The 27,717-nt window shown below is 44.9% G+C and overlaps 1 protein-coding gene across 11 annotated transcripts in view; it reads right to left on the bottom strand.

Annotated features, from left to right (window-relative positions):
• Positions 1–417: 417 nt before the first annotated feature.
• The window catches only part of BAZ2A (bromodomain adjacent to zinc finger domain 2A), a 72,077-nt gene continuing 44,777 nt past the window's right edge, over positions 418–27,717 (bottom strand). For 9 of the 11 annotated variants that reach the window (XM_039337338.1, XM_039337336.1, XM_039337339.1 and 6 more), the window contains 17 exons: positions 27,389–27,637; positions 25,983–26,237; positions 23,630–23,844; positions 22,765–22,839; positions 22,172–22,337; positions 21,363–21,422; positions 21,053–21,197; positions 19,076–19,656; positions 15,105–15,330; positions 13,539–13,694; positions 13,289–13,452; positions 11,497–11,780; positions 7,375–7,507; positions 6,089–6,235; positions 5,588–5,835; positions 5,189–5,332; positions 4,351–4,519 (listed from right to left, as the gene is read on the bottom strand). In XM_039337338.1, the coding sequence (XP_039193272.1) occupies positions 4,351–4,519; positions 5,189–5,332; positions 5,588–5,835; positions 6,089–6,235; positions 7,375–7,507; positions 11,497–11,780; positions 13,289–13,452; positions 13,539–13,694; positions 15,105–15,330; positions 19,076–19,656; positions 21,053–21,197; positions 21,363–21,422; positions 22,172–22,337; positions 22,765–22,839; positions 23,630–23,844; positions 25,983–26,237; positions 27,389–27,637 (3,417 nt within the window). Of the gene's footprint in view, positions 4,520–5,188; positions 5,333–5,587; positions 5,836–6,088; positions 6,236–7,374; positions 7,508–11,496; positions 11,781–13,288; positions 13,453–13,538; positions 13,695–15,104; positions 15,331–19,075; positions 19,657–21,052; positions 21,198–21,362; positions 21,423–22,171; positions 22,338–22,764; positions 22,840–23,629; positions 23,845–25,982; positions 26,238–27,388; positions 27,638–27,717 lie in introns of all 11 variants that reach the window. The other 2 variants (XM_039337340.1, XM_039337341.1) reach the window with 2 other exon arrangements.

Here is a 27,717-nt window from a genome sequence, read left to right as displayed (position 1 = left end):
GTAGTATACTGTAGTGAACAGTGCCAACTGATCCCCAAGCATTCAAAATGAGCAAAAATTTGCTATTTACACACTTTTGTTCCAGGCAACTACATTATTGTGAGATGAAGACTACAGTTCTGATCCCAGTTCTGTAGTTCATACTACAATTTTGATATCATTGAGAACAGGTGGAGAACTGGAGGCGCTGCAGCTGCCTCTGGCCAGACTACTGAAATTCAAGGTCAGAAAAGTAGAAAATGAGAATTGTGATTCTTTACCCGTTCCTAGCAGGGAATGCAGAAGAAATGTGCCTTAAAGACTAACCGGTGCATTGCATGAGAGCGGAGGAGGGGAGGGATCCAAGGGGGATGCATCCCCCCCCCCAAGCAGGGATGATCAAGAGTTCCTATGAGAAAAGACAACATTCTCAGGCAGTTTCTTCTCTATCAAACATGGGTTGTTTTTGTTTATTCTTTGAAACTTGACAAGCACTCTAACATCTGTACTTGTGGAAACATCACAAGGAAACAAACAAGAATTCTAGACTTTTTTTTTCTTCCTTTTAAACCTTATTAAAAATGAGGTTGGTCCTAAAAATATAGAAAGAAATCAATTTAAATTCACAAAAAACTGTACATTATCAAAAATTCACTAAAACAAACACATTTGGTTATTTCATATAAAAAAGTTTTGATTTCCCCCCTCCCCTTCCTGCTGTTCAGAACATCTCACAGGATGATGGGTTAGTTGGTTCCTTTCCGATACCAAATTAAGATGAAAGGGGAAGAAAAAGCCAGTGGTGAATGATAAGGCCAATTCTAGTTGCAATTCTTAAATTAAATTCCAAAATCCATGTAACTTTCAATAAACATGTTTTTTTTTTAATAAACTGATTGAAATGACCGTATCCCTTAATGAAGATCAAGATTAGGTCAAACCTGGATTCTTTCTTCTTAAGATGTGTGAGGCTTTGAATCCAAAAATCGAATGTTTCTATAACAAAAAAAGAAACCCCAAAAGCAAAACCATGAAACTCTAAATTAAAAACCAAAAATTAACATCTCCAACTCTAGTTTTCTCATGACTGATGAAAAAAAAAAAAAACCCAAATGTTCCAGAAAAAAATACTACTAAAAACCCACCAAAAGAAGTTTTGTTACAGCACGCTTAGATAAAATATAAATATTTATGCATAATATAAAGTCAGTTTCAAATAGACTTCAACTCTACCTCTTTATTTTAAAAGCCAAAAAACAAAACAAAACAAAAATCCCCAAATTTAAAATAAAATAAAGATTGAGGTTTATTTGATATAAAAAGGCTACTACGTTTTGTGGAAAACAATTTGGGAAGGAAAGTGAGGTTGGGGTGGAGGAAGCACAGTTAAGGGAGGTTTCCGTCTGCAGGTTATATCACCTGTGGTTACATTTTACTTACATCAGTGCTCTTGCAATTGGATTGGTTGACGCGGATTAAGGAGAAAACACCCACACATGTGCACGCACAATCACACACACACACACACACACCCTTACGTCACTCCGATGTAGCACAGATGGATATCGGGGAGAAAGCCATCTCCTAGCAGGACCCTGCCAGCCAAGTATCTGCCCCAAGTGATACCCGTAATTATAATGGTTTGAGGAGCCAGGCTGGATATGAAAGCAGCAAGGGAGGGAAGGTTCCAGGGGGTGGCTTTCTACGCCTCTGATCCACCAAGAGAGATGGAAGAAAAATGGAAGAACCAAGCTGTTTCCTCTGAACAGACGTCGAGACCTTCTGGAGGGTGCGTTGGAATAGGGCTTGCTTAGCCCCCCTGCTTCTGGGAGCAGGAACTGGCCCAGGGGCCGAACAGCAGAGGCCCCTCGTTGTAGTGTGCCTGGGCGATGGGATTCTCCCAGTCTGCAGCTCCTGAACGGAGGCCAGGCCAGTGAACAAGTTCTCTGGCAACTCTCACATTCTCAGCAATGGTGGGAAATGGGATCTCCTGGGTCACGTTGGAATACAGGTTGCAAACAAGCCTTAACCTATCATCAAGGAATGACTGAGAGAGGTTACACTGGGACTGAAAAGAACTGGCCAATTTATCTTATCTTTTGTTCAATAAAACTTCTCGGGGACAGTTTTTTTCTTTTTCTTTTAAAGGACCAACCAGCCAACTGGTGAATGCACTGGCATGCATGTGTGTGTATAGACACATATGCATACACAGGCAGGTATGGAGATGGAGCCTTTGTTGTGACCACAATCTACTTCTTGCTTCAATAAGAGATAAACAAGGGAGGGAATGAGTTAAAGAGGAGACTGGCTTCAACCACTATTTCAATCTGGCAAGTCTCTAGGACAAGACACTCAAATGCACAGGACCAAATGACAAACTGGTAAAAATGATGTGCAGGAAAACTATTATGGTTGGACTAAATCAGAATTTTGCTTCCTCCTCTCAAAACATTCAGAACTACGTTCAAATATAAAGTAGATTAAACTATTCACACGTGGTATGTGTATAAATTAAATACTATATAGAAAATGTCGACCAAAAAGAAAAGGAAACATGTATAAACAGATCTGGATCTTTAAACAAGTCAGCTATGGATATTACACAAAGATGTCCAGCTGAGCACTGCTCTATTTCCAATTTTTGTGCTTCCTGTGTAGACATATGAAGCAATAACTTGTAGCCCACCTCATGAAATACAAAGATTTCGACTTTGCCTTCACTTGCCTTCACATCCAAAGCTGCATTTAGGCTAAGTCTCAGCTTTGATAATCAAAGGAGGCTGCGCTTTAGATTACATATATTAAAATATGGTCAGGAAATAGAAACCTAACAGAAGAAAACGGTAACAATCCTCTTATCATCTTGTTGAGGTCCAAATAGCTACTGAAGAATGAAAGGATTGTATTCCTTCCATTACAATGGAGACAATCTCACAACTTTCTCATAAGGGAAGCAACCTTACAATAGGATTATGGTAGTCACATGCCAAGGCAAGAAACAAACAGTCCTGCCACACATACACAGAGATGGCAGATCAAGCTTTGTAGACGGAAGCTATCCCTGAGGAATAACGCAGGGGCAGAGTTGGATGGGGGGAGCTGTGGACATTCAAATAAGGCTGAGTCCCCATTATATGATCTTCAGAAGAACTAGCATCAAGCACCCAAAAGCCAGTTCCTCTAAAGATACCGATTGGAGCACCCCAGTCTTGCAAGCTTGCGTACTTTGGTCCCTCATAGCCCAGTGAGTCATTCCAGCATACTGCCCGCTATTGGAAGGGAAATGAACTGTATGATCATTAGACAGAGGAACCTCCTCCCAAAATACTATGGAATTACCATTGATTGCCCCTGTGGAGCGATCTGGAAGGGGAAAGAGTGCAAAGATTAGTCCGAGTCAATCATCGTTTGCACACCTAGAGAAAAATACAATCTGGGTGATACTGACTGCTTAGTGGATAACTGCTGTGGGTCATTTCCATTTTGTTGCATTATTTCCTTAGAAATAAAATCTGGAATAACTCAGTAACCCTGAGCAACTGGGGCTTAAACGTGATAGCTGATGGCAATTAATCTGATGGTGGAATATAACCCCACCCACCCTTAACTTTTCACACAGAGGCTCGTATTTGGATACCTCTCCAGCGAAGGGGGCCATCTTGTCTGACTAGAAGGACTAAGCACTTTCAAAGGGAGCTCACCCTGCACCCTCACGGACAGAGTCCCTCAACTTCCTTTCCCAATGCACATACCAACTCTAAACTCTACTCTCGGGTGTAGAAAAGGAAATCAGGCTAGAAAGAAAAGGTTGGCCACAGAAACAAAAGCTCTTCTGAAAGGGGAGAAGCAGGGGTGAGGCAGAGTTGGGAGGGGCAAGGGGAAAAGAAGCAGCACATTTTAGTTTCGTCAAGGTTGTCATTCCTAGAGGCAGGAGTGATCTGATTTTATACATTTCAATGAGAATCTAAGAAGGAGGAAAACTTAACGTCCACATTACTGGCCATTAATGTATTGTACTGACACTGCACAGAAAAAAAGTGTTCTTACACATTCACTAAGAACTATTGCTATTATTAAATAGCCCCAGCTAAGGTGGGGATGTGGGTGGTTGGTTTTTTTTTTCCATTTTGAAAAAAGGAGAGAGATATATATTTTATTTGGCTTATACAGTCAAAGTTTGTGTTGCTTGGAGTGAAGAGAATCAAGGCGTGATGTTAAATGCCAATCCAAGTCCAGTCATTGTGAGGGGGAAAAAATTAAATCAGCAGGTAACAAGATGAGCTCCAGAAGAGACAAGTGTGCAGCCCAGGGTAAAAGGGGAGGCACTTTCCCCTCTGGCTCCTTGCACTTCTTCCCGTTCTGCCAGCTTCATGGGTTTGTCTCGTGTTTTCCCTGATAAAATTCCTCCCACCGGCTCTCAAAAAACTGGCGCATAGCCAGCCCCGCCTTGCCCACCTCCGACTCATCTTCATTAAAGGTCCGGCAGTTGTCAAACACCAGGAAAGCATCAGCAGCAAACTCCTCACAACTGCTGTATCTGTGGGACACAAAAAGCAGGGGTGAGTGTAAAAGTAGGGCACTGAGACACACGTGTCAGTTGTTGAGAATTTCCTTTTTTTTCAATAGCTCCATTCTCCTCGTTTTGTTTCTTCTCACAACTGCTGCCAATTTTTGGCATGTCTTTCTGAATTTAATACAGGCCATATATAATTGCATTTAGCAACTCCTCGAAACCATCCCAGTCTGATATGCCTCTCTTCAAATAAGCATTAGAATGTTCTCTCCACGGCATCCCTCTTTCCAAAAGCTCTGAGCTGGACTGCCGTGATGGCTAACCCTCCCTCTCTCAAACTGAGAGAAATGGAAATCCCCACCCCCGTCCTTATAGGAAGCAGCCCCAGCCATTTGGTCTCATCATACCCTCCATCCTCCACCAGTTGCACAGCCCTGAAAAAGATGGGAAGTGCAAGTATTTTTTGAAGGAACAGCAGTTAATCGTTGACTGGGAACAAGCCAGCAGGTGGAATGTTGCATGGGATCACAGTATCACTCCTTACAGTTGGTTACTTAAATGGCCGCTTACTGACAGCTACTTATTTACTGACAGTTGTATCTATTGATAGAGAGGGGGAAGAAAAAGGAGGGTCTCTTTGCAATTCCAAATGCCTTGCCCTGGCTTTATTCACAAGTCCTGCCATGTACTCACCCACCACGCAACAACTGGGCCCTCATGGTAGCAAAGTCCATGGGGTTCTTGATGACCTTCCGGTAGCCAGGCACTAGCCGGGGGTTAACAGGCTCCAAGAAAGGCCAAGCAGCTTCATGGGACTCCATCTCCATCAAGATGATCCTGAAAAAGAAGAGCCAAGTGGCACTGAAGGGAATAATTCTGGCCAGAAGCGAGGACCGTTATTTGGCCTCTTTTAATCCAGAAAGTCACTTTTGAGTGACAGCTCTCTCTCTCTCTCTCTCCCCCCCCCTCTCTTCCTTATTAACTTTTGCCAATGCATACCTGAATCCCTGTTCCCACCTTTTCCAATTCTCTCTGGGAAAGGTCCCATAAATCTCTCTCCCTGACCCTAATTTACAGAGAGGAAACACCTACTCGCAGAAAGTCAGGTCAGCGCTCTGGCCTCGGGTAGACACTCTTCTTCGTTTGGAGGGAGAGAGGCCTTCACCTGAGTAGCGAGGGGATGTATTTGCCTGGATAGTAGGTTGTTGGGAGGCGGCTGCGGCGGCTGCCCGAGATCGAAGGCTGAGCTCTTCCTTTCCCCCAAAAGGCCCGGAAGGACCACTTTTCCGCTTCTTACCCCGCCGTGGAGAGCCATACTCATCTTGATATTCCCCTTGCATCTGCATCGTGAAAACATTGGGGGACAGAAAGAGAGAAGAGAGAAACTATCATCAAGTTCCTGGATGAGGAGTCCCTTTCAGTGAAGTCAATGCCATCTGCTAGTAAACATGCCAGTTTCCCGATAGGTAAGCATCACACTGCATCCCGCCCTTTCTCCCCTGGAACACGAAGGCACTCAGTGAGAACAAAAGAAAAATCTTGCCAACCCAGGGAAAAAATCAGGGACTTGGAGACAAGACACGCAGTGGGTACCTGAGCGATGCAGAGAGAGCAGAACCAATCCCCATCTGGCACCTCCGCCATCTTGGGTCGATGGCAATAGAGATGGCAGCCGCGGTCACAGCTATCACACAACAGCAGATTCTCATCATCATCCCCTTTTCGGCACACAAGGCAAGTCTGGAAAACAGAGAAGACAAAAACGGATCACCCCAAATCGCTTCACGAGATGAATGCCACACTCTTAACAGGATTTCCTATTCTCTTTCTCTAAAGTGAAACATCTTCTCACCCCAAAGGTGAGCTCCTTCTAGATCAGACATGTCAAACACAAGGCCCAGGGGCTGGATGCGGCCCACAAAGTGGTTTCATGTGGCCTGTGAAGCCATCCTGGAAACAGTGAGGGAACGGCCTTCTCTGCCTTGGCCTGGCCCAGACCAGCCGGGAGCCAATGTACAATTTTGTGGTGGCCATCTATGCTGAAACGCATTCAGTCTTAGCTCCACAAGGCCGTCTGGAAACACTGAGGAACCAGCCCCTGCCACATTGGCCCCGCCCCCTGGGTGCATGCTGAGAATGTGTCACCCTTTGTGAGGAATGAAGAAATGCACCATCGCCTGGAAGTGGCCAGCAAATGGCCCTCGCCTACTTCACATATCCGGCTTGATGGGCTCCAGGGGAGGGGTTTCGGCAGGCAGTGGGGCGCTCTCCTCACAGCACTGAGAGGGCATTTGACCTCTGCTGTCCAGGGCTCCCAGCAGCCTGTGCCACCATCCAGCCCCCCCCCCCGGCATGGCCTGAGAGGAACAGTGAGGCTCCTCCAGTGGACCATGCCTTGGCACTTGCCCTGGTCCCACCCCCTTTTGCCAGAGACCCTCAGATCTGTTCCTACTCCTGGCCAGGCCCCCACAAACACCCTTGACGCAAATGATGTAGAGCTGGCCATGCCCACCCAGTAGGCCACACTCACCCTGGCCACACCCACCCAGCCCCCAGAGGGCAACTGATGTGGCCCTCAATGAAATTGAGTTTTTCACCCCTGTTCTAGATGAAATTCACCCAGGCTAAATCTTTGCTTGAGATACACCACTTTCAAACAGAGATACCATCCCATACATCCAATAACTTTTTTTTTTTTAATTTCTGGTTAGTATTAGCTTAGCCATATACATGTCTATAAGCAAGCCAGAAGAAGAATCATTAATGCTTTTTTCTGCACCAAGCATTTCACGGGTGACTTAACTGGCTTGGATATCTCCTTTAGACTTGGTTACACTTCCTACCCTAAAACTCTTTCAGCCCAATGCCCCTTTCCTCACCGCTCTGACAACCGATTTCTCCCATGCTATAGAGAGCTCCAGTTGGTAGATGCACAAGGAGACTTGTGCTGCACTATGGCATCTTTCCAAAGTCTGGCGCCACGTTCGCATCCGTGGTGTGATTTCGTATGTGCTGTAGAAAAAAAAAATTGTTAGATAAGGAATATCAATTTCAGTCAGCAAAATATATGACTAGTGAAGTGACATCAAAGAACCTTTGTAGAAGGTCAAGTCTAGGGGACCGACATCTCAATCTTTACTTGTATGGTAGTATTCTATCTCAGCCTATAGACTAAACCCCTGTTGATAAAATAGGCTGGAGACTTTAAAACAAAACAAGCCCCTTTTAATATGGGTGACAAACCTGCCAAATAGTCCAAAACACTAACAGCAAAACTCAATCCAAATGAAGGAAATAGTCCACAGGAAACACGATGCAAACAGAAGAGTAGTCACAAGCAAGACGAACAAACCAGGATTCAAAGAAGTACTTTGCAAACGGTTGCCTTCAGCAACCAGCACCGCCCATACCTCCTCTTTTTATACAGCAGTCCCAAGGCGCTGCCTCTTAGTGCCTTCTCCTTTTACCCTGGAGTTGCCGTATTGACTGCTGCTGATTTACTCTCGCAAATTGACGACGTGTGTGAGCACCAATTAGCATGTCCATCAGGTGTGAGTCCTCTGAGTCTGACTCATTCTCCTCACACAGCTGAGCTTCATCAGGATCACGACTGGAGGGCCCAGGCTCTGCATCAAACCGTGAGTCCTGTAATTCATCAGAGCCTCCCTCTGCCCCTGATGGCCCTTCAAATGCCTCCTCCGCTTCCTCCTCAGCTGTTGGGAGCACAGGCTGGCACGGAATCACAACAGGTAGATACGCATAATGGTAATAGGATTCAAGTCACTAGGAGTTCAAATAGGCTGGAAATCAGGTGACCGAGAACCCTACAATACCCATGTCCTAAAAGTATGTCCTTAGGAGCTTTGTTCCAGAATGCCAATGAACCCAGTAGATGAAATGGGTACCAAAGGGCTCAAGCCTCTTATTCTATCAGAAGATATGGAAAACTATGATGATGTTTACCTCTGACTAAAAGCTGAGAAAATTGGGCTCAGAATCTCAATAATAAGAACACCTAGATGAGAGGAGACAAAGAAGTAAACTAACAATTTTCTTCTGGACGGTCTTTGATTAAAGTATTTGCTTTGACTGAACCATCTGCTCCCTGGAACAGAATTCCTTTGGGGATCTGTAGGGCTCCCACCCCGCAGCTGTTCCACAAATTGGACTTCGATTTAGAGAATGCCAAAGTCCAAGAGACGGGTGACTTCTGCTGCTTGAAGGCCACATTCCAAAAGCAGAGGACTTGAAATTGTGGGGATTTAGGGAGCTGATTTTTTAAGGAGTACAGGTAGTCCTTGACTTACAACCAATCATTTAGAGATCATTCAAAATTACGACAGCATTGAAAAAGTGGTTTATGACCTTTTTTATCACTTACAACCATTGCCGCAATTTGGACACTTGGCAACTGGCATATTTTCTGATGGTTGTGGTGTCCTGGGGTCATTCACCTTTTGTAACCCTCTGACAAGCAAAGTCAATGGGAAGCCAGATTCACTTAACAACTGCGTTTCTAGCAACTGAAGCGATTCATTTAAGAACGGTGGCAAGAAAAGTTGTAAAATGGTCCCAAACAACTGTCTTGCTCAAACCAAATTTTGGGCTCAACTATGGTCGTAACTACCTGTTGAGAACTATCTGTAAAATGGGAACCGTAAGCCTTTGCAAAGCTCAAAGCACCATTTTTTGCCCCTTAAACCTTCCCCCAACACCCCAAAATGCAAGAAAGAATCAAACATTTTGGCCCCACTATTCCTGGGAGACCTCTAAGAGGTAATAATGAAAGGATGCTGCTGGGCTGCCCACAGCCTGAGTACAGTTTTTACAATCCTACTCTCTTTAGATGCAGCAATACAATCTGTCATCCACAGATCACAAAGAACTTCTAGATCAGAGACTGCCTTTTCTGGTCACTTAAGCTCCTTCTATTTTTAGTTCCCAAAAGATTACTGTAGTTCCTAAAATGCCTTAGCTCGTGAACATGTATCTTTTTAGTAAATTTTAGCCATTTTGAAGAACGCTGACATTTTCTGGCAAATTTAAAATATTACCAAATTAAATGCTACACTCCACTAACATACATTATTAACATGCAAGTATTATTTTCATACATTCGGCAGAAAAGTTCCATTGTTTTCACCTGGTGCTACTGTACACTACAAAGAGACCTCAAAAACAAACTAACAAAAAAGAGCAAGAAAAATCTTCCTGAAGCTTCTTGTGGCCAACCTTGGGGTCTTTGCTCCTTTTAACACAGAGATAGATACAAGACAGGGAAAGTCTCAAATCTCCCCAGCCCATCTTTTTTTTTTTTTCATTTATCTTCTTTTTATCTTTCCATTTTTTTTTCCTCTATGACAGGGCTTTTCAACCTTTTCACCCATTGTACCACTTTTAGGATATGGCAACATCCGAGTACTACCAGTCGCCCAGCAAGGTGTCAAAAACTTGATGACCCAAAAAAAAAAAAAGGAAAAAAGTGATAAAGCACAGGTAGTCCTTGACTTACAACAGTTCGCTTAGTGACTGTTCGAAGTTACAATGGCACTGAAAAAAGTGCCCCCCAAGCCACAGCTGAGCAAGACACCTGCCTCCCCTCCGGCTGCCCTCTTCCTCCTGTCCAAGGTTTTCATTGTTGTGAGCATTTCTGTTGAGGATTGGCAGCGGGGGTCGGGTGGGGGGGGGGTGTTTGGTTTTTATTCCCCCCCATCTGCTGGGTGGTTGCAGCAGGTTTTGGTCACTTCACATGACCCTGGGACACTGTGACCGTCATAAATATGAATCAGTTGCCAAGCATCTGAATGTAAATCACAAGACCCTGGAGATGCTGCAACAGTCCAGCTGATCGGCGCTTCTTCTGGGCTCAGCAGAAGCGTCAGGATCAGTGCTGAGCTCCAGCTGATTGGTGCTTCTTCAGGGCTCAGCAGAAGTGCCAGGATCAACGCTGAGCTCCAGCTGGAGCCTGGCGCTGATCCTGGCGCTTCCATTGAGCCCTGACAGCCCCGAAGAAGCGCTGATCCTGGCGCTTCCGCTGAGCCCTGACAGCCCTGCAGCTTCAGCCATCTCTCGTTCAGGCTTGTGCGGTGCTGCCACTGGTTCAGCTCATTCCCCTCCCCCACTACTTTTCTAGGATGGTCGCGTACCACCTGCCAAGTGCCAATGTACCACAGGTGGTACCCGTACCACTGGTTGAAAAGCCCTGCTCTATGAGATTGGAGGTTATAGGCAAAATGCTGCTTTTCTTTTTTTCCAACAATGTTTTTGCAGCAAGGGTGCTTTTATAAAAGAGAAGGATAAGTAAATATCAGAGGATGGATAGCAAACAAACTTTACTTCTTGACAATAACTGAGCCCGGAATTACAGTGGTAAGTAGTTATGATCATAAGTTGAAGCACTCACATACCCGGAAGTAATTTTCCAACCTGCTTTGCAACAGTTAAGTGATTGCCATGGTCTTTCAGGGACCCCTATTTATTTGAACTGTCATTTTTTTGCTGGAAACTAGTAAAAACCTTCATGAGTTGAAGTTATTTGATTGCAGAACTCCATGATCATAAGGTTAACATGCCTGACGTGTGGTCACGTGACTGTGCTGGGGTGGGGTGGGGAAAACAACCATTTATGATGGATGTGGATGCGTTGCAGGCCATTAAGAACCCATTTCATGGTCATAAAAGGACCAGTTGTTAAGTGAGGACTACGTGTACTTGGCTCTATCCCAATAAAACAAGTTTTCTGCTCCTCTTGAATTAACTGCCCTTGCACAAACAACAGCAGTATTGTCTTATCGTATCCTACTGTAATCTTCCATCTGGCAATTGGCCTGGAAATCAATCATTCTAAAAAGTTCATATAATGCCAGTCTCCCGAAATGTAAAAAAAACAACAACCAATCAACTGATTTTGGGGTTCCTAAGCCACTCTTTTTAACAACCTGGGATACAGAATCACGGATATAAATTTGCCGATTCAGCCATTAAGAAAAGAAGACACTCACATTTCTGTGGTATCCTGCTCCAAGGTACTGGGGTTAGTCAGCAAAGCTTTTTCTACCACCACCTCATGCGGGGGCCAGAGGGGTTCTCTGAGGTATCTCCGTTCCAGGTTCTGCTCCAGGTCTGCAAGATGGAGCACCGCCAGATCAAGAGGGTTGTTAGAGTCACGCTGCAGGACAGGCCCCTCGCGCTTGTTTTTTACAGTGATGTCTTCCAGGAGTTCTAGTTCACGTTCACAGTACCGCAGGTCTTTCCTAACAGAATCAGGATCTGGGCTTGTCCAACCCTAGAGAAAGGCAAAAGATCAAAACCAAAATGATAAATGGAAAATATTCAGGATTACAGCCCAAGCTGTGAACACTCAGAAGCCATTTGGAATGTTTCTCCAAATAATGATTCAAAGCAGTCCTTATAACTACTCTTTGGTATTTCAGACTATGCTGTTCCTGCCCCCGGGAAGCTTCGTGTCAAATGGTGACGATACTTATGGGACAGAAGTTCTGAGTAAGAGTTAGGAGTTCCGGTATTCTAGAATGAAGAACACATCCAAAATAAAATCTTCCTATCCTATCTAAACAAAAAACCCTAAATTATGACTACAGGGAAGCAGTGTTCATGCAACTGTAATTTGCCACAGAAAGCTAGCTATATTCAAAATACTTACTATCTAGAATCAACTAGTATTTTGCAGTTTCATTTAGCTGCCGTTTCCAATTCAGTACAATTGTCCCTTCAGGAGAGTAACATCAGTAAGTTAAAAATGAAAATGTTACATCCATCCTACTGTTTTAAGATGGCCTACATCAGTGATGGCGAACCTTTTAGAGACCGAGTGCCCAAACTGCAACCCAAAACCCACTTATGTATCGACAGGTGCCGGGTGAGCATGGGCAATTGGGTGAGCGTGGCCCATTGGGTGAGTGTGGTTGGGTAACGGCAGACTGGGTGGAACTAAAAAGTTCAATCAATCACGGCGGCAGAGGCCCAAAGCAAAAAGGGTTTATTAAACCCAGCTGAAGGCCTAGGACTGGGGCGACGGCGCATGTGCCCACAGAGAGGGCCCTGCGTGCCACATAGGTTTGCCACAGAACCTTGTTAATGCAGAGACCCCCAACCGGTCGTAAGTCGAGGACTAAACCGGTCATAAGTCGAGGACTACCCAACCGGTCGTAAGTCGAGGACTTTCCCTGCCCGGGAGCGCCACGCATGCGTGGTGCCGCCCCCTGTGCCGGCCAAGGTGTAGCTGGCAAGCGGCAGAGATGGAGCAGGCCGACCACCGGCTGGGCCACCAGCTGGCCCAGCCCAAGGGAGGTAAGGCACCCGCTGGAAAAGGAGAAAAAAATGGCGGACAGCCTTGCTTGGCGACCCCCGTGAAATGGTCGATCGACCCCAAATGGGGTCGCGACCCATAGAGAACTGCTGGCCTAGATGATTTCTCTAGTCCAGTGGTCCCCAACCTTTTGGGCACCAGGTACCAGTTCCATGGAGTTTTTTTTTTCCATGGACAGGAGGGGGGAGCATGGTTTCACATGCTCCCTGCATCCCACAGATGGGGCTTTGCTTGTTTGTGCGGCCCAGTTTCTGGCATCCCGTGGCCCAGTGTCGGTCCACGGATCGGGGGTTGGGGACCCCTGCTCTAGTCGTCTGAGTTCTAATCTTCAAAACTTAACTTCATTTAGCATTGAATGATTATTTTCAGGATGACCTTTGGAATCTAAACCTCCTTCAACATCCTGGTCAAAGGGCACACCACTGTCAACAGGAGAGCAGATTCCACAGAACCTTAGCACTTACTCGAATCTGCAGATCAGCCATTAGCACCCGCTGCTCAAGCTCCTCCACCCACTGAAGCACTGATAGGTCTGTCTCAAAGGCACGCTCAGACATGGACCACTGCACCAGGGCTTCTTGAGAGATCAGGTGGCTGGCAACCTCAGAATGAATCTTGAAGATGGGATCTAGGTAGGAAGGTCATAAAAGTCAATAAAAAAAAAAATCAAGGTCCTGCTCACAGGCACCGGACCACAGAATGGGAATTTCTTACCATTGGCAGCTCGAGCACACACATCCCGTAGGTAATCCTTGTGCTTGCTAAGGTGCTTCTGCAGGGCTTTTTCCCGGATGCCTCGTGGGTGTAGTACCTCCACCACAGCTTCCAGCTCTTTTGGATCCTGCAACCACCACCAGCCACTCTGCATCTCTGCAAGGGAAGAACAGAAGAAGCTCAGAGCCTGACACCTTCCCAAAATTACCAATTCCAATAGAAGCTAATATTTATGGCTCAGGTTTGAAGCTTGCGTGGAGATCTTGGCGCTCGCTGAATTTGGTTGTTTCCTTGCAGATGTTTCATTACCAGACTACATTTCACCATCAGTGTGCACTGAAGATTTTACCTACTTAGCAAGCAATTACTACCAATTTCATCAAGATGCTTGACATCATGGCATATCCAGTGTATCCACAGTTTGAGTATACCGGTAGTCCACGAGTTAACGAGTGTAATGGAGCCTGCCCATTCCACTCATAATTCATAGAGTGAAGCTCCTATCTCGAAGGAGATCACTCCCTTGCTTGTTAAAATGCACGTGGCTCATTAAGCGAACATGAGGTTTCTCAGGGTGGGGAAGGCCATGAAGGGCCTAGTGGTGGAACAGGTCCCCAAGACCTCCCCGATCCACTAAGATACCTCAATGCTTCCCCCTCCCTTTCTGCCGTGCCGGACTCACCTGGAAAAGATCCGTCTCCTCTCTGCCAGTTTCTGCTGCCACCTGTATCTGAGGCCAGGGGATGCTTCTATTCCGCCCCCCCCCCCCCCGTGGCCCAATCTGGGCTCCGGAGGCCTTTTGCAGGCTGCTGCCACCTGAACGGGCCACCGGAGAGCTACGTAAGCGTTCCCCGGCCTCAGATTCGGGTGGTAGCGGCATGGAAAAGGCCTCTGGGGCCCCAGTCCAGCCTCTGGAGGCATGTGGAAGCGTCCCCTGGCTTCAGTTCCATTCTCTGTTGCAGAGGCCTAAAGTACCATGAGATCACGCGAGATCACTAGCATGAGATATCACCCCACTGATCTCACGTGATCTTCCGTTACTTTAGGCCTCCATTCTCTGTGAATGCACCAAAGGCTTGGAGCAACCAAAAAAGCGAAGTATTGAAGGCCTGGTGCCTAGGGAGATCCGGGGCGGGGGTGGGGAGGGAGGGAATAACCAGGATGAATGTTGCAAAGCCACTGTGGTTGTTTGTAAGGGCGAACGACTGCTGTGGTGCTGCAATATTCGTAACTTCTGGACTTGCTCGTAAGCACTAGGGGGCGCTCATCACATAATTTTGAATGAGCGTTAGGTGAATGCTCGATTTTGACCTGTACTGTCAAAAATGTATACATTTGTATATATATTAAAAAGCATGCTCCATCATTACTAAAAAGTTTCTTGTCCCTTAATTACTGAATGGCTCATAACTTACTTGTGCATCACCTACACATGAAACTGAACTAATTTTCCCAGCTGTGCTTTTGCAAAACATAAAACATTATTTTTTTTCACTTTCCCTTCCTCTCCTCCCTTCAAAGAATCCAGCAGACGGACCAGGAACTCCCAATGTGTTTGTCACTTACCAGGAGGTATAGGCTGTGCTGTCAGCTGGGTCAAGTATTTCTGCTCAATTTGTTTGAAAAGTTTAGTGGGGGGACGCCCCCTTCGCCTCGGCTGCCCTAAAGGTTCAAGCATCTTTTTGGAACTATCCTTGGCTCTGGAGCAAGTGCTGTGGACCCTGGAGCTGGAATGCAACGGAGTAGAGGACAGTGGTGGCAATGCTGGGCTAGAGGTGGAATAGCCATTCAGCTGCGGAAGGGAAAATTCAAAAACCATTTGCATCAAGCATTGCTACAGGAAGCATAACAACATTTAGAAAAGAATAACATCATTGGAAGGAAGCTTAGAGGATGCCAAGTCCAAACCCTTGATCAGTACAGGATTCTCTAGAGCGGGTCTAGGCAACCTTGGCTCTTTTATGACTCGTAGACTTCAACTCCCAGAATTCCTGAGCCAGCATGGCTCAGCTTGGAAACCTCTCCCTTTCCCCTTAGCATGGCTGGCTCAGGAACTCTGGGAGTTGAAGTCCACGAGTCATAAAAGAGCCAAGGTTGCCTAGACCTGCTCTAGAGCAGTGGTTCTTAACCTTTTTGAACGAATCGCCCCCTTGAGCCAATGAGGAAGTTGTCATCGCCCCTCTCCCCCAACATAACCTCTCAATCACAACATAGAAAATAATTCTTCAATTTATGCAAACACTTGTTTTATTTTCTTTAAAACTGTCATCAGGACATATTGATGCAAATAATTTATTTCTAATCTTTTCCCCATATCTCAACTGTGTGAAAAATTTGGGTGCCACCCGTCACTTTATTCCCAAACTTTGTGATACATATATTCATTATTATCTTATTTATTCAAGACACTTAAATGTAATGACCACTTTGCAATTGCAAGAAAGTGAAATGCCCGAAAAGAAAAACAGTAATATTTAATGATTGAATTACAAGTGAAATTTAAGACGCAAAAAGAAATATAAAAAGGGTAGAGGCTGCTGCGCAACGCGCATGAAGATAAGCAATGTGTCTTCACATATGTACGGCATTCTGTACTGAAGCTAGCTGGAGGAACACTTGAAAACACAATTCAATCCACTAATAGCGAGCGATCTGATGTTTTTGTACGACATACAGTGATTCAGTGTATGAAAAAGTCTCAAAAGTGTCCCCAAAACCTCTCGCTCCATCGCCCCCATATCACCCCCTTTTCGTTCCATCGCCCCCCTGAAAAATGAAATTGCCCCCTGGGGGGCAATATCGCCCAGGTTAAGAACCACTGCTCTAGAGCATCTTTGACAGATGACCATCTAGTTTCTGTCTGAAGACTGCTACCATGTTTCCCTGAAAATACAACCTACCTGGAAAATAAAACCTAGCTTGATTTTTGGGGGTGGGCCTAATATACGCCCTAACCCCCAAAATAAGACCTATTTAAGACCCTGCCCACTCTGTCCCACCGTGGGTTTTTTGGCAGGCCACATTGCATGCCTCCCCCCCTCCCGCCTTGCCTTCTGCCAGTGCCGATGCTGCGAGATGGCCTGAACGTTATGAAAGCCGGGGCCTGAGGCAAGCAGAGGCTGCCTCCTTTCTATCCCTGCCCTGGATTAGGGAATCCAACGGGCAGGTGGGGGTGGGGACTGGCCGGGGCCTCAACCAGCAGCTTCTCTCTTTCGCTCTCATCCCAAATCAGCCTCCGGAGGCGGCCTGCACTGCCCCCCCGCGGGCTTTGCCGGCTTTCTCTTCCTCTGCAGAAGGGCGAGAAAGAAAGCTGGGCGTCCCGAGACATCCCACTTTGAGAGAAAACTCAGGTTTCCCTCGGTGGGGGAGGAAGGCTTTCGAAACTGCCTTATCATCATTATTGTAATCCGTCCCTTTATTTTTTCAAAAAAATGATTTGTATTTACCACGATTAGCCTCCTTGATCGCCAATGGGAAGGCACGGTGTGAATTCTGCGCACGAGCCACGGAAATACAGACACTCGCACCCTCAAAGCTCACCCCGCTTCCTCGCTCGGGGCGCACCACTGCTTTACGTGAGCGTTCAATTTTGTGGCTCAGCTAAACTCTTCAGCTGTGGCGTGGCACAGTTCCCATCCGCTTCAGGAAGCCTGGGCGATGGAAACCTTAAGCCAGGATCTTGGCAGCTGAAGCAATCTGACTCACTTGGGATCAGGTTGGCCGTTGCCAGAGACATGGCCCATCCCCCGTCCTCCAGCTCCGCCACACATGCAGGATGAGCCTCCCACAACGGCCAGCCTGGCCCTGGGCAAGCCGGATTGCTTACAGAGAGAGGCTGTGCGTTGGAGGAGGACAACTGCAAAGGGTGCCTGCAGATCCCTACAGTTCCTGGAGGCTCTGGCACTGTTTTTGGTGCCGCTTGGTTTCCTATCCTGCTAGGCTGATCTGGTGGGCGGGACTGCCTTCCGCCTTCCCCACCACTGCATTGGCAGCTGATGCTACCCTCCCGAGAGGCGGCGCAGTGATTGGACGGCAGCTACCCTCCGAATGGGAATAGACCATCCCCCAAACCTCAGCCATCCTCTCCACGGCAAGCTGCAGCTGATCCAAACCGCTCCCTAAAACAGCGAGGCAGACACGCACACAAGCACGGTGCCAAAAACAACACTCGGAGCCTCCAGGAGCTGTGGGAATCCACGTGTGCCCTTTGCAGTCGTCCTCCTGCAATGCGCTGCCTCTCCCTGTAAGCAATCTGGCTCGCCTGACCCCGGGCGAGCCGGATTGCTTCAGCTGCCAGGATCCTGGCCTAACTTTTCCATTGCCCAGGCTTCCTGAAGCTGATGGGAACTGCAGCCCGCCGCAGCTGAAGAGTTTAGCTGAGCCACAATGCTCACGTAAAGCAGTGGTGCGCCCCGAGCGAGGAAGCGGGGTGAGCTTTCAGGGTGCGAGTGTCTGTATTTCCGCGGCTCGTGCGCAGAATTCACACTGAGCTGTCCCACTGGCGATCAAGGAGGTTAATCGTGGTAAATACAAATCATTTTTTTTTAAAAAAATAAAGGGACGGATTACAATATTGATGAATGTAAATGAAAAGGCAGTTTCCAAAGCCTTCCTCCCCCACCGAGGGAAACCCGAGTCACCTGGTCAGGCGAGGCGATGGCCGAGCCGGGCCTTGTGGTGAAAAAAATAAGACATCCTCTGAAAATAAGCCCTAATGGGTCTTTTGGACCAAAATAAGACCCGGGCTTATTTCCGGAGAAACACAGTAGTGATCATCACCACCACTTTATTCGGTGTTTTGTTTCACTTGCTGACAGATTCATAGATTCAGGAAGTTCCTCCTGATATTACTTTTAGCCCCCGTTTAAAGTCTTACAGAAAATAAGTTCTCTCCTTGTCCTGTTTCACAGCCCTTTCATACCTCATCTTTTCTCTAGGCTAAAGACAGCCACATCCTTTAAGAGTTCTCATTGGGTTTGGTTTCCAGGTCCTTTGTCGTCAAGGTAGCCTTCCTCAGAATTTGCTCCAATTTGTCAGTCCTTTTTGACCTGTTGTATGTAGAACTGGACTCACTACCCCACATGGGGATCTAATCAAGGTAGAGTAGAACAACTACTTTCTGTTATCTGGACTCTCTGCTTCTGTTAACGTACCCCAAGATAGCATTTATCTTTTTAGCAGCTGCATGAACTGTTGGCTTATGTTTAACTTGCAGTCAACAAAGACACTCAGAAGTCTTTCACATGTGGCACTGCCAAGCCAAGGCTCCCCCATTCTACATTTGTGTCATACAATTTCCCTACTTGCTTTGTTCTTCTAAAAACATTTTTTTTTAATGTTTTCCCTGCAAAAGCCATACCATTCTTAAGGAAATGGATCTTACGTGATTCTAATATGTGATCTCCAAACCCAAAAAGTTCCAAGCCTTTGTCTCAGAAATGAATAAAGCTTTACTCCCCAACTCCTTAAGATCCACAGGAACAATTTCCTTCTGCCGATTCAAGGTGAAGCTTTTAACCTGGTGTTGAAGCACTCACCTGCTGAGCTGAAGTCTTTGACTGGTCCTTGGTAGATGGCTTGCAGAGCTGTGAAGTTCGAGAGGGTCGCTCGGTGGAAGGAGCAAGAGAAGAGTCATTACATGATGTCCTAGGCAGCAAATTGAACCAGGTCACCTGTGTTTCTGAGATACTTTCATCATCTGCTGTAGAGTCCGGCAGATCATCTGGGGGTAACTGATCCCCTTTGCCAGGGCTACTGTCTGGGGTGAGCACAGAGCTGTTAAACAATGAAGAGGTCTGCTGTGTCTGGCTGAGCCAAGATAGGAAGGCTGACTGACTGAGGTCGTGCTGAGACTGGCCCAGGGACACTGGATCTTCCAAAAACCCATTGACAGACAAGGGCGTGGGCTCTGGCAACTTGGATTCCAGATGCTCTGGCGGTGACATGCCTACGTTGCCTCTCCACGGCCAACTCCACGACCTTGAAGTTGTGCAGTTCATATAATCAGGATCTGAGGGTGTGTCAGCATTCTCCTTTTTGATTGATGGTGCTTCGTGTTCTTCCTCTTTCAGAGCCTCTCCCTTTTCCAATGAGTTCTTGGACACTGGGAGGGACACTGCTTGGGGGGGGGGGAGGACAACAAAGCAGAGAAAGTTGGGTTTCACCACTAGATGGTGCTCAAACCTACTGAAGTGAAAGAAGCAACAGAATCTAATGTCCCAGTGAAGCAACACAGTATACTACCAGCAGCATCTAAACTCCCTTTTTACGATCCTGTAATCCCTTAATCTGAGGTAGAGTCAGAGTGACTGGATGGAGCTGAGCATTTACTGGCCAGATGCCCTTCCTCACGCCACACGAAGTTCGCAGCAGCTACCTTGGATTGAACTCTCAACCTTCCAAATGGGAGGCAAGTGTCTTCACCACTAGGCCACCATGCCACTCAGTACCAAACGTATCTACGCCACTGAAAAGTAACCCCCACTCTCCAGTTGCCAGATACACATTGTAGATATCACACTAGAAAAATGACAGAGGATGTTCTAGAACAGTGTTTCCCAAACTTGACAATCTTAAGGCATGAGGACTTCAACTCCCAGAATTCCACAGCCAGCAACGCTGGCTGTGGAATTCTAGGAGTTGAAGTCCACATGCCTTAAAATTGTCAAGTTTGGGAAACACTGTTCTAAAAGAAAAAAAAAAGGGAACAAAGAAAATAGTACTTTCCTCTTCCCATTATAAATTATCCGGCTCACAAATTTTTTTTTAACTGACGGCATGATGGTCAAATTGTATAACCCAAATTCAGACGGCAAGTTGGTCAACAGATACTGTAATTCAGTGCTGGAGTTATTAAGGAAGGCTTTGTAAAAGACTATTCTTTATTTTCTATTCTTCTACTATCCTAAATAGCAGACTGATGTTACACTTCTTTAAATTTGTCTTATTAGTTGTTATCTATTGCCAATGGGTAACCATCCTGCTCCTTGGATGCTGGTAATGAAGGTGTATTGTATATAAGTAGCCTTCAACTTACCACTGGTCAATTAATAACCATTCGGGATTATGACGGACTTGAAAAGTTACCTGTCCTTGAAGTTACATCTGTAACTTCTGTGGTGCGGATTGCACTTCAAGAGCTTGGCAGTTGGCTCATATTTATGACTGGTTGCAGCATCCCACGGTCACCTGATAGCATTTTGTGGTGCTTTTTGCCATTTTTCAGCAAAAAAAAACCCCAATGGATAAAATGGATTTGCACTTACAACCATGTGGTTCACCGAATATGTGGCTTGCTTTAACGACTGTGGCAACTCACTTAACAACCACCATAAAGCAGTCACATAGTGCCTCAATGTATGACTGTAATGACTTACAATCAAAATTCCAGTCCTAATGGAGGTTGTAAATCAAAGACTACTTGTACTGAATGATACCACTTAGAACCCAAACCTTCCTTCCTTCCTTCCTTTGCAAAGAAGGAACCACCCACCCACATTCTAGGCTCTGCATACCTTCTGAAGCCTCACAGCCTTCTATGAAGATCCCACCTAGGTGGGGCAGGACCCAATACCGCCGTCGATATCGATCTTGCCCAAGTGATGATGCGCGTAACAATTGTGAGGAGTGGAGCAGCTTTTTGCGAAAGAACATCTGGCGCTGCAGGAAAAAATCGGAACACCAAGAATGTAAAAGGAAAAACCATTGTTTTAAACTTTAATGTTTACACCTATCACCCTTACAGGAATGATAACCACTGCTCTATCTGGCAGAAGCTTCAACTCTTCTATTTTATTTTATTTTTTTTCAACAGCAAACATTTACCTTGGAAAGTTTTTCAATTTGCCTCTCTAGCTCTGGCACGCTGGAAATCAAACTTTCGTTCTGTGGAAGGAGGAGACACATTAAAACCAGATTCCTGATTACCTCCCCAACTAAGTTTTGTTTTGAAAACACTATATCTCCCAAAGGTAAAACATCAACTCTTCTGCTTCTCTTGGCAGTTGAAATGTTTCTCATTAAAAAGCCAAGAGGGAAGTATGACAAATGTACTAGTTGATAGCTGTAACTCTTTAGGAAAATGCAAACTTCATTTAAAGACAAAGAAGATGCAAAAAAAAAAAACCTCTTAAGAATTTTTAAAAAGAATATTGCGATGCTTACGATAGAAATCCTCAAACATCCTTCCTTAAAAAAAAAAAAACATTTTATGCCAGAAGTTGCAACGTAAGAGCCGAGGTGGCGCAGCAGTTAGAGTGCAGTACTGCAGGCCACTTTAGCTGATTGTGTTCAGCAGGTCAGCGGTTCAAATCTCACCGGCTCAAGGTTGACTCAGCCTTCCATCCTTCCGAGGTAGGTAAAATGAGGACCCAGATTGTTGGGGGCAATGTAAATATATATATACATTGCTTACTGGTGTACACCGCTTAGAGAGTGCTTGCACTTAAAGCGGTATATAAGTCTCATAAATAAATAAATAAATAAATAAATAAATAAATAAATAAATGTAGGGTTCCAGTTATTCATTATTTGCTGTGTTAAGAGATTAACATATTTCTGTCCAAACATGTTATCATTATTAGATGACAAGAACACATCATATTCCTCACTGACTCAGTTGGGCTAAGACCTACTTCATTATCTCTCCGGGTTTTGCCTGTCCTTCTTCTTTCCTCTTCTTCTATTTCTTTGTCCTCATTTTCCTCGATGATGCGGGAGCTCCGTCGCCATCGTCCTTCCTCCAAACCGGTGATTTCCGATTCAGGACGCCCAGTCTTCTTAGCTAGGGCAATCTTTAATCTTCAATACAAGAAGAAGAACGGGAAGTGTGAAGAAAATGGGGAAAGGGACATGTTGCCTTACTACGAAGGGCTTAGATCAGGGGTCCTCAACCTTGGCAACTTTAAGACTGGTGGACTTCAACTCCCAGAATTCCTCAGCCAGCAAAGGAATTCTGGGAGTTGAAGTCCACCAGTCTTAAAGTTGCCAAGGTTGAGGACCCCTGGCTTAGATGATCCATATAGTAAAGGGGAAGAACTGGTGAAAAAGTTTTTATTCCTAAATCCTCTGGTAAATAAAAAGTGGTAGAAGCCTAGAGTCACAATAATATTCCATACTACGGTGATTTTCACATTAAATACATTTATGATCAGCATGTTTTTGATTCTTCTTCTTGTCATGGCATTCCCATAGAGAGAATGCATAAATTAATTCTACAGATACATACCTGCGTAACTTCCCCTCAATGATCCACTTGTTTCTCCTATGGTTGGACATGCTCTCCAGAGTCTTGTCAATTTCACTGCAGGATGCAGAAAGAATTGTTAAGGAAAATGGGGAGGATAACAGAGGAATGACGTTCCTTTATCAACATCTGTGTGTAATGCTAATTTCAAAAGACATCTGAAAATGCAATCTGGCTTATAACAATGGAAATTCACCATTCCTTCCTTTAGGACAGCTATCCCCAGGTTATACGGGTATAGTGTTTGGACCCTGCTTCCACTCCCATTTCATCAATACTATTTTACTACTGTTTCCTAAGTTTGAGTATCAGTGGCAACACGTCTGCATTCTCTACCTGTCTCAGAGAAGGCCATCGCAAGTACCTGCACAGGTCCTCCTGTGGATCAAAGCTGCATCATGGCAGCCAGAATTCTATGGCCAATACATATGTCTAAACCCAAACAGCACATACGTTGAGAAACTGAGGCCGAGGGCCATGTATGCATGCCTGCCCACCCTGCAGCTTTTGAATGTGGCCACCTTGGAATTTTCCAAAAGTTCTTACCAAATTGTAACGTTTTAAGCTAGTATGAAATGGGAATTATTACATTCAGGTCCTGCAAGCTGGTGGCTACAGCCACACTCCAAAGCTGCTTTTTGGAGAATGGTGTGTGGCACTACGCTATAGGGCTCTCTTGCATGCCTTTATCCTCCATCTCATGATAACAACAGAATTTTGAGACTCCCACTCTACCCCGATCCATGTCAATATTAAATGTTCGATGCCACACGTAAGATGACACGTAAGTCACGCCTAGCGGTGAGAAGCACAATTGCAGGAGTCACCTAACCTTGACATCACTTACTTGATGATAAGGGTGCTGCTGTTGAGCTCATTCACCAAGAAGGCCAGGATGGCAGCCTTTTTATCTGGAGGCAGTGCCTGGAAGGGTTTCGTTCTCAAGCTGTCACACAGGCTCTCGTCTCCCCCATAGGCTATGAGGAAGCAGCGCAATACCTCAGACACGGTGTCACGGTTTAGGCTTATTTCTGTGAGTTTTTCACCAAGGATCTTCAAAGTCTGGCAAGCAAAATAAAAAAAAGGACCATAGATATTTTGTTGTTGTTGTTGACACACATATATCCCAATTCCTCCTGTCAACAACAGATAGTTTTAAAAATAATTATCACCTTTGCTGAGGAAGCAAGTTCTTATGTGACAACTGAGCAAGCATTTAAAAATTCTACAATCTATGTAACTTGTACTAGATTGCATTTTCTGCAATAAATGTAAAATAGAGCAATGGTGAAAAGTGTGTGTGTGTGTGGGGGGGGGAAACAGATATTTAACCTGGATCTTGTAAACTCTTCAGTTATGTTATACTTTGTAGTTCAAGGTCTAATATGGATAAACAAAGTCCAGCAGTCTTTAAAAGGCCAACTTTCACTTAAAAGAACAAAAGCTAAAACAAACTGGCTGGAGAGATAGATATGAAAATATGCTGACTGCACCTGGTGAAACCTCAAAGCCAGTGGTGGGGTGGAAATAAATTTCCAAGTTATCAAGGGAATTGCACATGTTGCATAGTTTCTCCCTATGTTACTAGAGATATATGAAAAGTATAGTGGGCAGTTAGTTTTTGCACTATTCTTGTTTATACAGCATTGTTATTGTATTATCTTTCTCCACCACTTTTAGTGATGCACAGCTTACGGCATCACGTAGCTGGGATTGGATTAATACGAAGGAATACAAAAACAACTTGCAGCACAATCAGTCAACCTTCCTTTTCAAGGATTCCTCTCATAAAACGCGTCTACGTTTCGCTCTGCAACCTTGAAAACTAACAACAGGTTCAGGGAAACTGATGGATGCCTTAAGATTTCCTTTGTGTCAGAACTGAATCCATAAAGCAATGGTTCCTACAAAAGCAACATTCCAGTTTCTCTTCATTGTAAAACAGAATTTGTATTACAAGCAAACATCTCCAGTATCTGAAAAGAATCTGAAAACTATCTGAACACTAGCCAAGGACTTCTTAACGCCAACATTTAAAAAAACATGCCTTTTCCCCTTTAAACATACATTTTTCCCCTCCTTTTTTATTTTCTGCCCAACCTGTCTATTGTGTTGGCTGAAAAAGAAAACTTGAAACTCTGGGCTTCTAATGAGGAAAACAGCAGAAATGCTTGCCACACTTCTGTAGCCATTTGTTAGCTCTTTGTTTCAGTATGGCAACTACCAAGTATGTTTGTGCATCCAATAAGCTTTAGCTTGTTTAATTGTAGTTTACTGAACACACCACAGCTAGCTAGGTTCATATGTAATAGTGAATCATAAACTATGCAAAGTGTAAGACAGGTCATTCGATTCAGACTTTTGCTATTAGCTTAATCTGCATAGAAATCAAATTATCAATACAAAAGTATTCCCTGGATACAGAGATTTTGTAGGACTGTGCAGCATTTTGGATTTGAAGGGGGGGGGAAATGTTCCGGAGGATACAGAGGCACTCAGATAGCTGTTGTCAACAACTCCTTAAAGCCACTGAATCTCTTCATGGGATTGTTCATGGGACTCTGCAGCAGAAACTGGGAAAAGACCGTTCGACTCAAGAACCAGGGTTATGATAGTGCTGCTATGTGCTCCAAAACACTTTTCCCCCTTTGAATCCAAAGCATTATACAGCAATCTTACTCTGAACTTGGGATTTAGGTCAACTGGTCCATGTTAGTATGTAGATCTTTTCAGTGGCTACAATTGGACAATCCCTGTTAGTCTACAAGGCTGACTTCCAGTGTTGACATTTGGTGACAAGCCGTCTTAGTCCAGATCCTATTAACAGGATATATGTTGAAATAAAGCCAACCCTGCAGGTATTCCTCATTTCCACAGCAGAGCAAAAACCAAGTACCGGTAGGTGCAGCTCTCTCATACTTGGCTCTTCCTTATTTCTAACTGTTAGGACTCTGTTATCTGCTTGAAAATGTGGCTGTAGTATCCTTAAGTCCTAAAGGTTGGCTAAATAGGATGCTCAACATTTTAGTTATAGCTTCAATTCTTTGCAAAATCCATTGACTTGCCTGATGATAAAAGAAGTCAGTTTTTGCAGCATTATGCAAAGTAGGAAAATTATTCAGCATTATCTCATTTTTCTTGGTAAAGAATTTGGAGTGCTTGAGGGTAAGGGCATCCTGACCACACATATACATCCATACCTGACAGCATGAAGGAAGGCCAGGGTCATACAAGGCCACTTTCACCAGCTTTACCAGAAGATCCAACACTTCACCCAAACTATCTCCTACATTGAAGAGGCCTTCTTGGAGGGTACTCAAACTGGGAATTTCCCTGGCTACATCAAAACCCAGCACTTTGCCATAGTTATGTAGGAATTCCACAATGGCTAAGCAATCTGAGAAGGCTTGGCTGGGCAAAACCAATCCAGGAATGCGAGAAAATTCTGGCAGAGGCTGGAGAAAATGGAGAAAAGGCAAAAATATTAACACAATACAAAAGGGAGGTGTGGCACAGACTGACATAAGAAGTAATAGCAATTACTGGTTCCAGTGAGGTAGAGCCCAAGAATATTTATATATTAGCAAAAATCTTGTTCCCACAATCTTTAACTGGTCAAAATGTATCATAGGGCAACAATTTTTGAACCAAATGGACAAACTTACAGAATGTGTCCAACATAAACATAAAACAGTTTATGACATAATACAAAACATAAGACATTTCTGTGCCGATGTTCGACTGTGCTATATAGTTCAATATGAGTTATTTTTAAAACAGATATATCACTGAACGCATCGCAACTTTTCCAATGAAACTCAGTATACTAGAAACTCAGTCACTGATAAATGCATTGAAGAATCTGGTAAGAAAATATTTCTGAAATGAGGACCCAAGGAATCACAGGTTGCCTAGCAAAGTGGTCCCCAATCCCCAGGCCATGGCCCACTACCTGGGTGCAGCACGTTTGGAACCGGGCCACACAAGTAGCGGGCACGCACGTGCGCACATGCAGCTCCAATTGCTCAAGCGGGGGACACTCGTGCTCACACACGAAGCTCCACTTGTGCAAGCAGCGGGCGCTCATGCATGCAGCTCCACTTAATAAGTACTTTCATCCTGGTACTAGCTGATAGGACACATTATACTATGGTCTGTGCACTGCACATTTCTTCCCACATATTATCTGGGAGAAGATATTTCAGTTCTGGCACTTTTTTCACTGGCTGCTGCATGAAGAAGCTGAAGACACCTTCCAAATTAGTAAAGGTTCTATTCTAGGTATAGCTTTAACAATTTGCATAGGTTAATCTTTCTATTACTATTTTTTCCCATTTTTCCAATCTGTTCATCCTATATTCCCCAAAAGTCAAGTGTTTTCCAAGAACCACAAAGACTACAAAAGGCATTCGCAAATATTCTAAAGATTTAAAAATTGAAACAAATTAAGAATTTACACGTGACAAATTGCCAAAGGTACTTTTGATGCAGCATTCACGTTCTTCTGGTGCAGAAATCCCTTCTTTATTGAAAAAGATCCCTTTGAAACTGAAGGGTGAACTAGTAGTACCTTACAACGTGAATCTAGCCAAGCAGACCAACCTACCTGGTGGTCTCCTAAACACATATCCTCAGTGGGCTTTTTCATTTCCTCCAAAATCATTTGCTGCCGCTGCCGTTCTTCCTGACGGCGCTGAGCCAGGAGATTCTTATCAGCCTTCCGGGGAACCTTCCCTGAGGGCGCCGCTTGCTTTTCCTTGGGCTTTTCCTTGGGTTTTTCTTTCAATTTCACTTTCTCATTCGGCTTCTCTGGTTTGCTCTTCTCTGGCTTGCTCTTCTCCTTCTTGATTTGGGGCTGGAGGGGGGTGGGAGAGAGAAGGTAAGTTGTTAAGCTTCGCATAAGGTTATTCCCAACCTGGCAGCTTTCCTCTTTTC

Source organism: Crotalus tigris, unplaced genomic scaffold (genome assembly GCF_016545835.1).
Source record: "Crotalus tigris isolate CLP2741 ecotype Arizona unplaced genomic scaffold, ASM1654583v1 scf7180000017674.1595824, whole genome shotgun sequence".
Lineage (NCBI taxonomy): Eukaryota > Metazoa > Chordata > Lepidosauria > Squamata > Viperidae > Crotalus > Crotalus tigris.
Note: the sequence above shows the minus strand (reverse complement) of the source record. Positions and strands in the feature narration are given on the sequence as shown.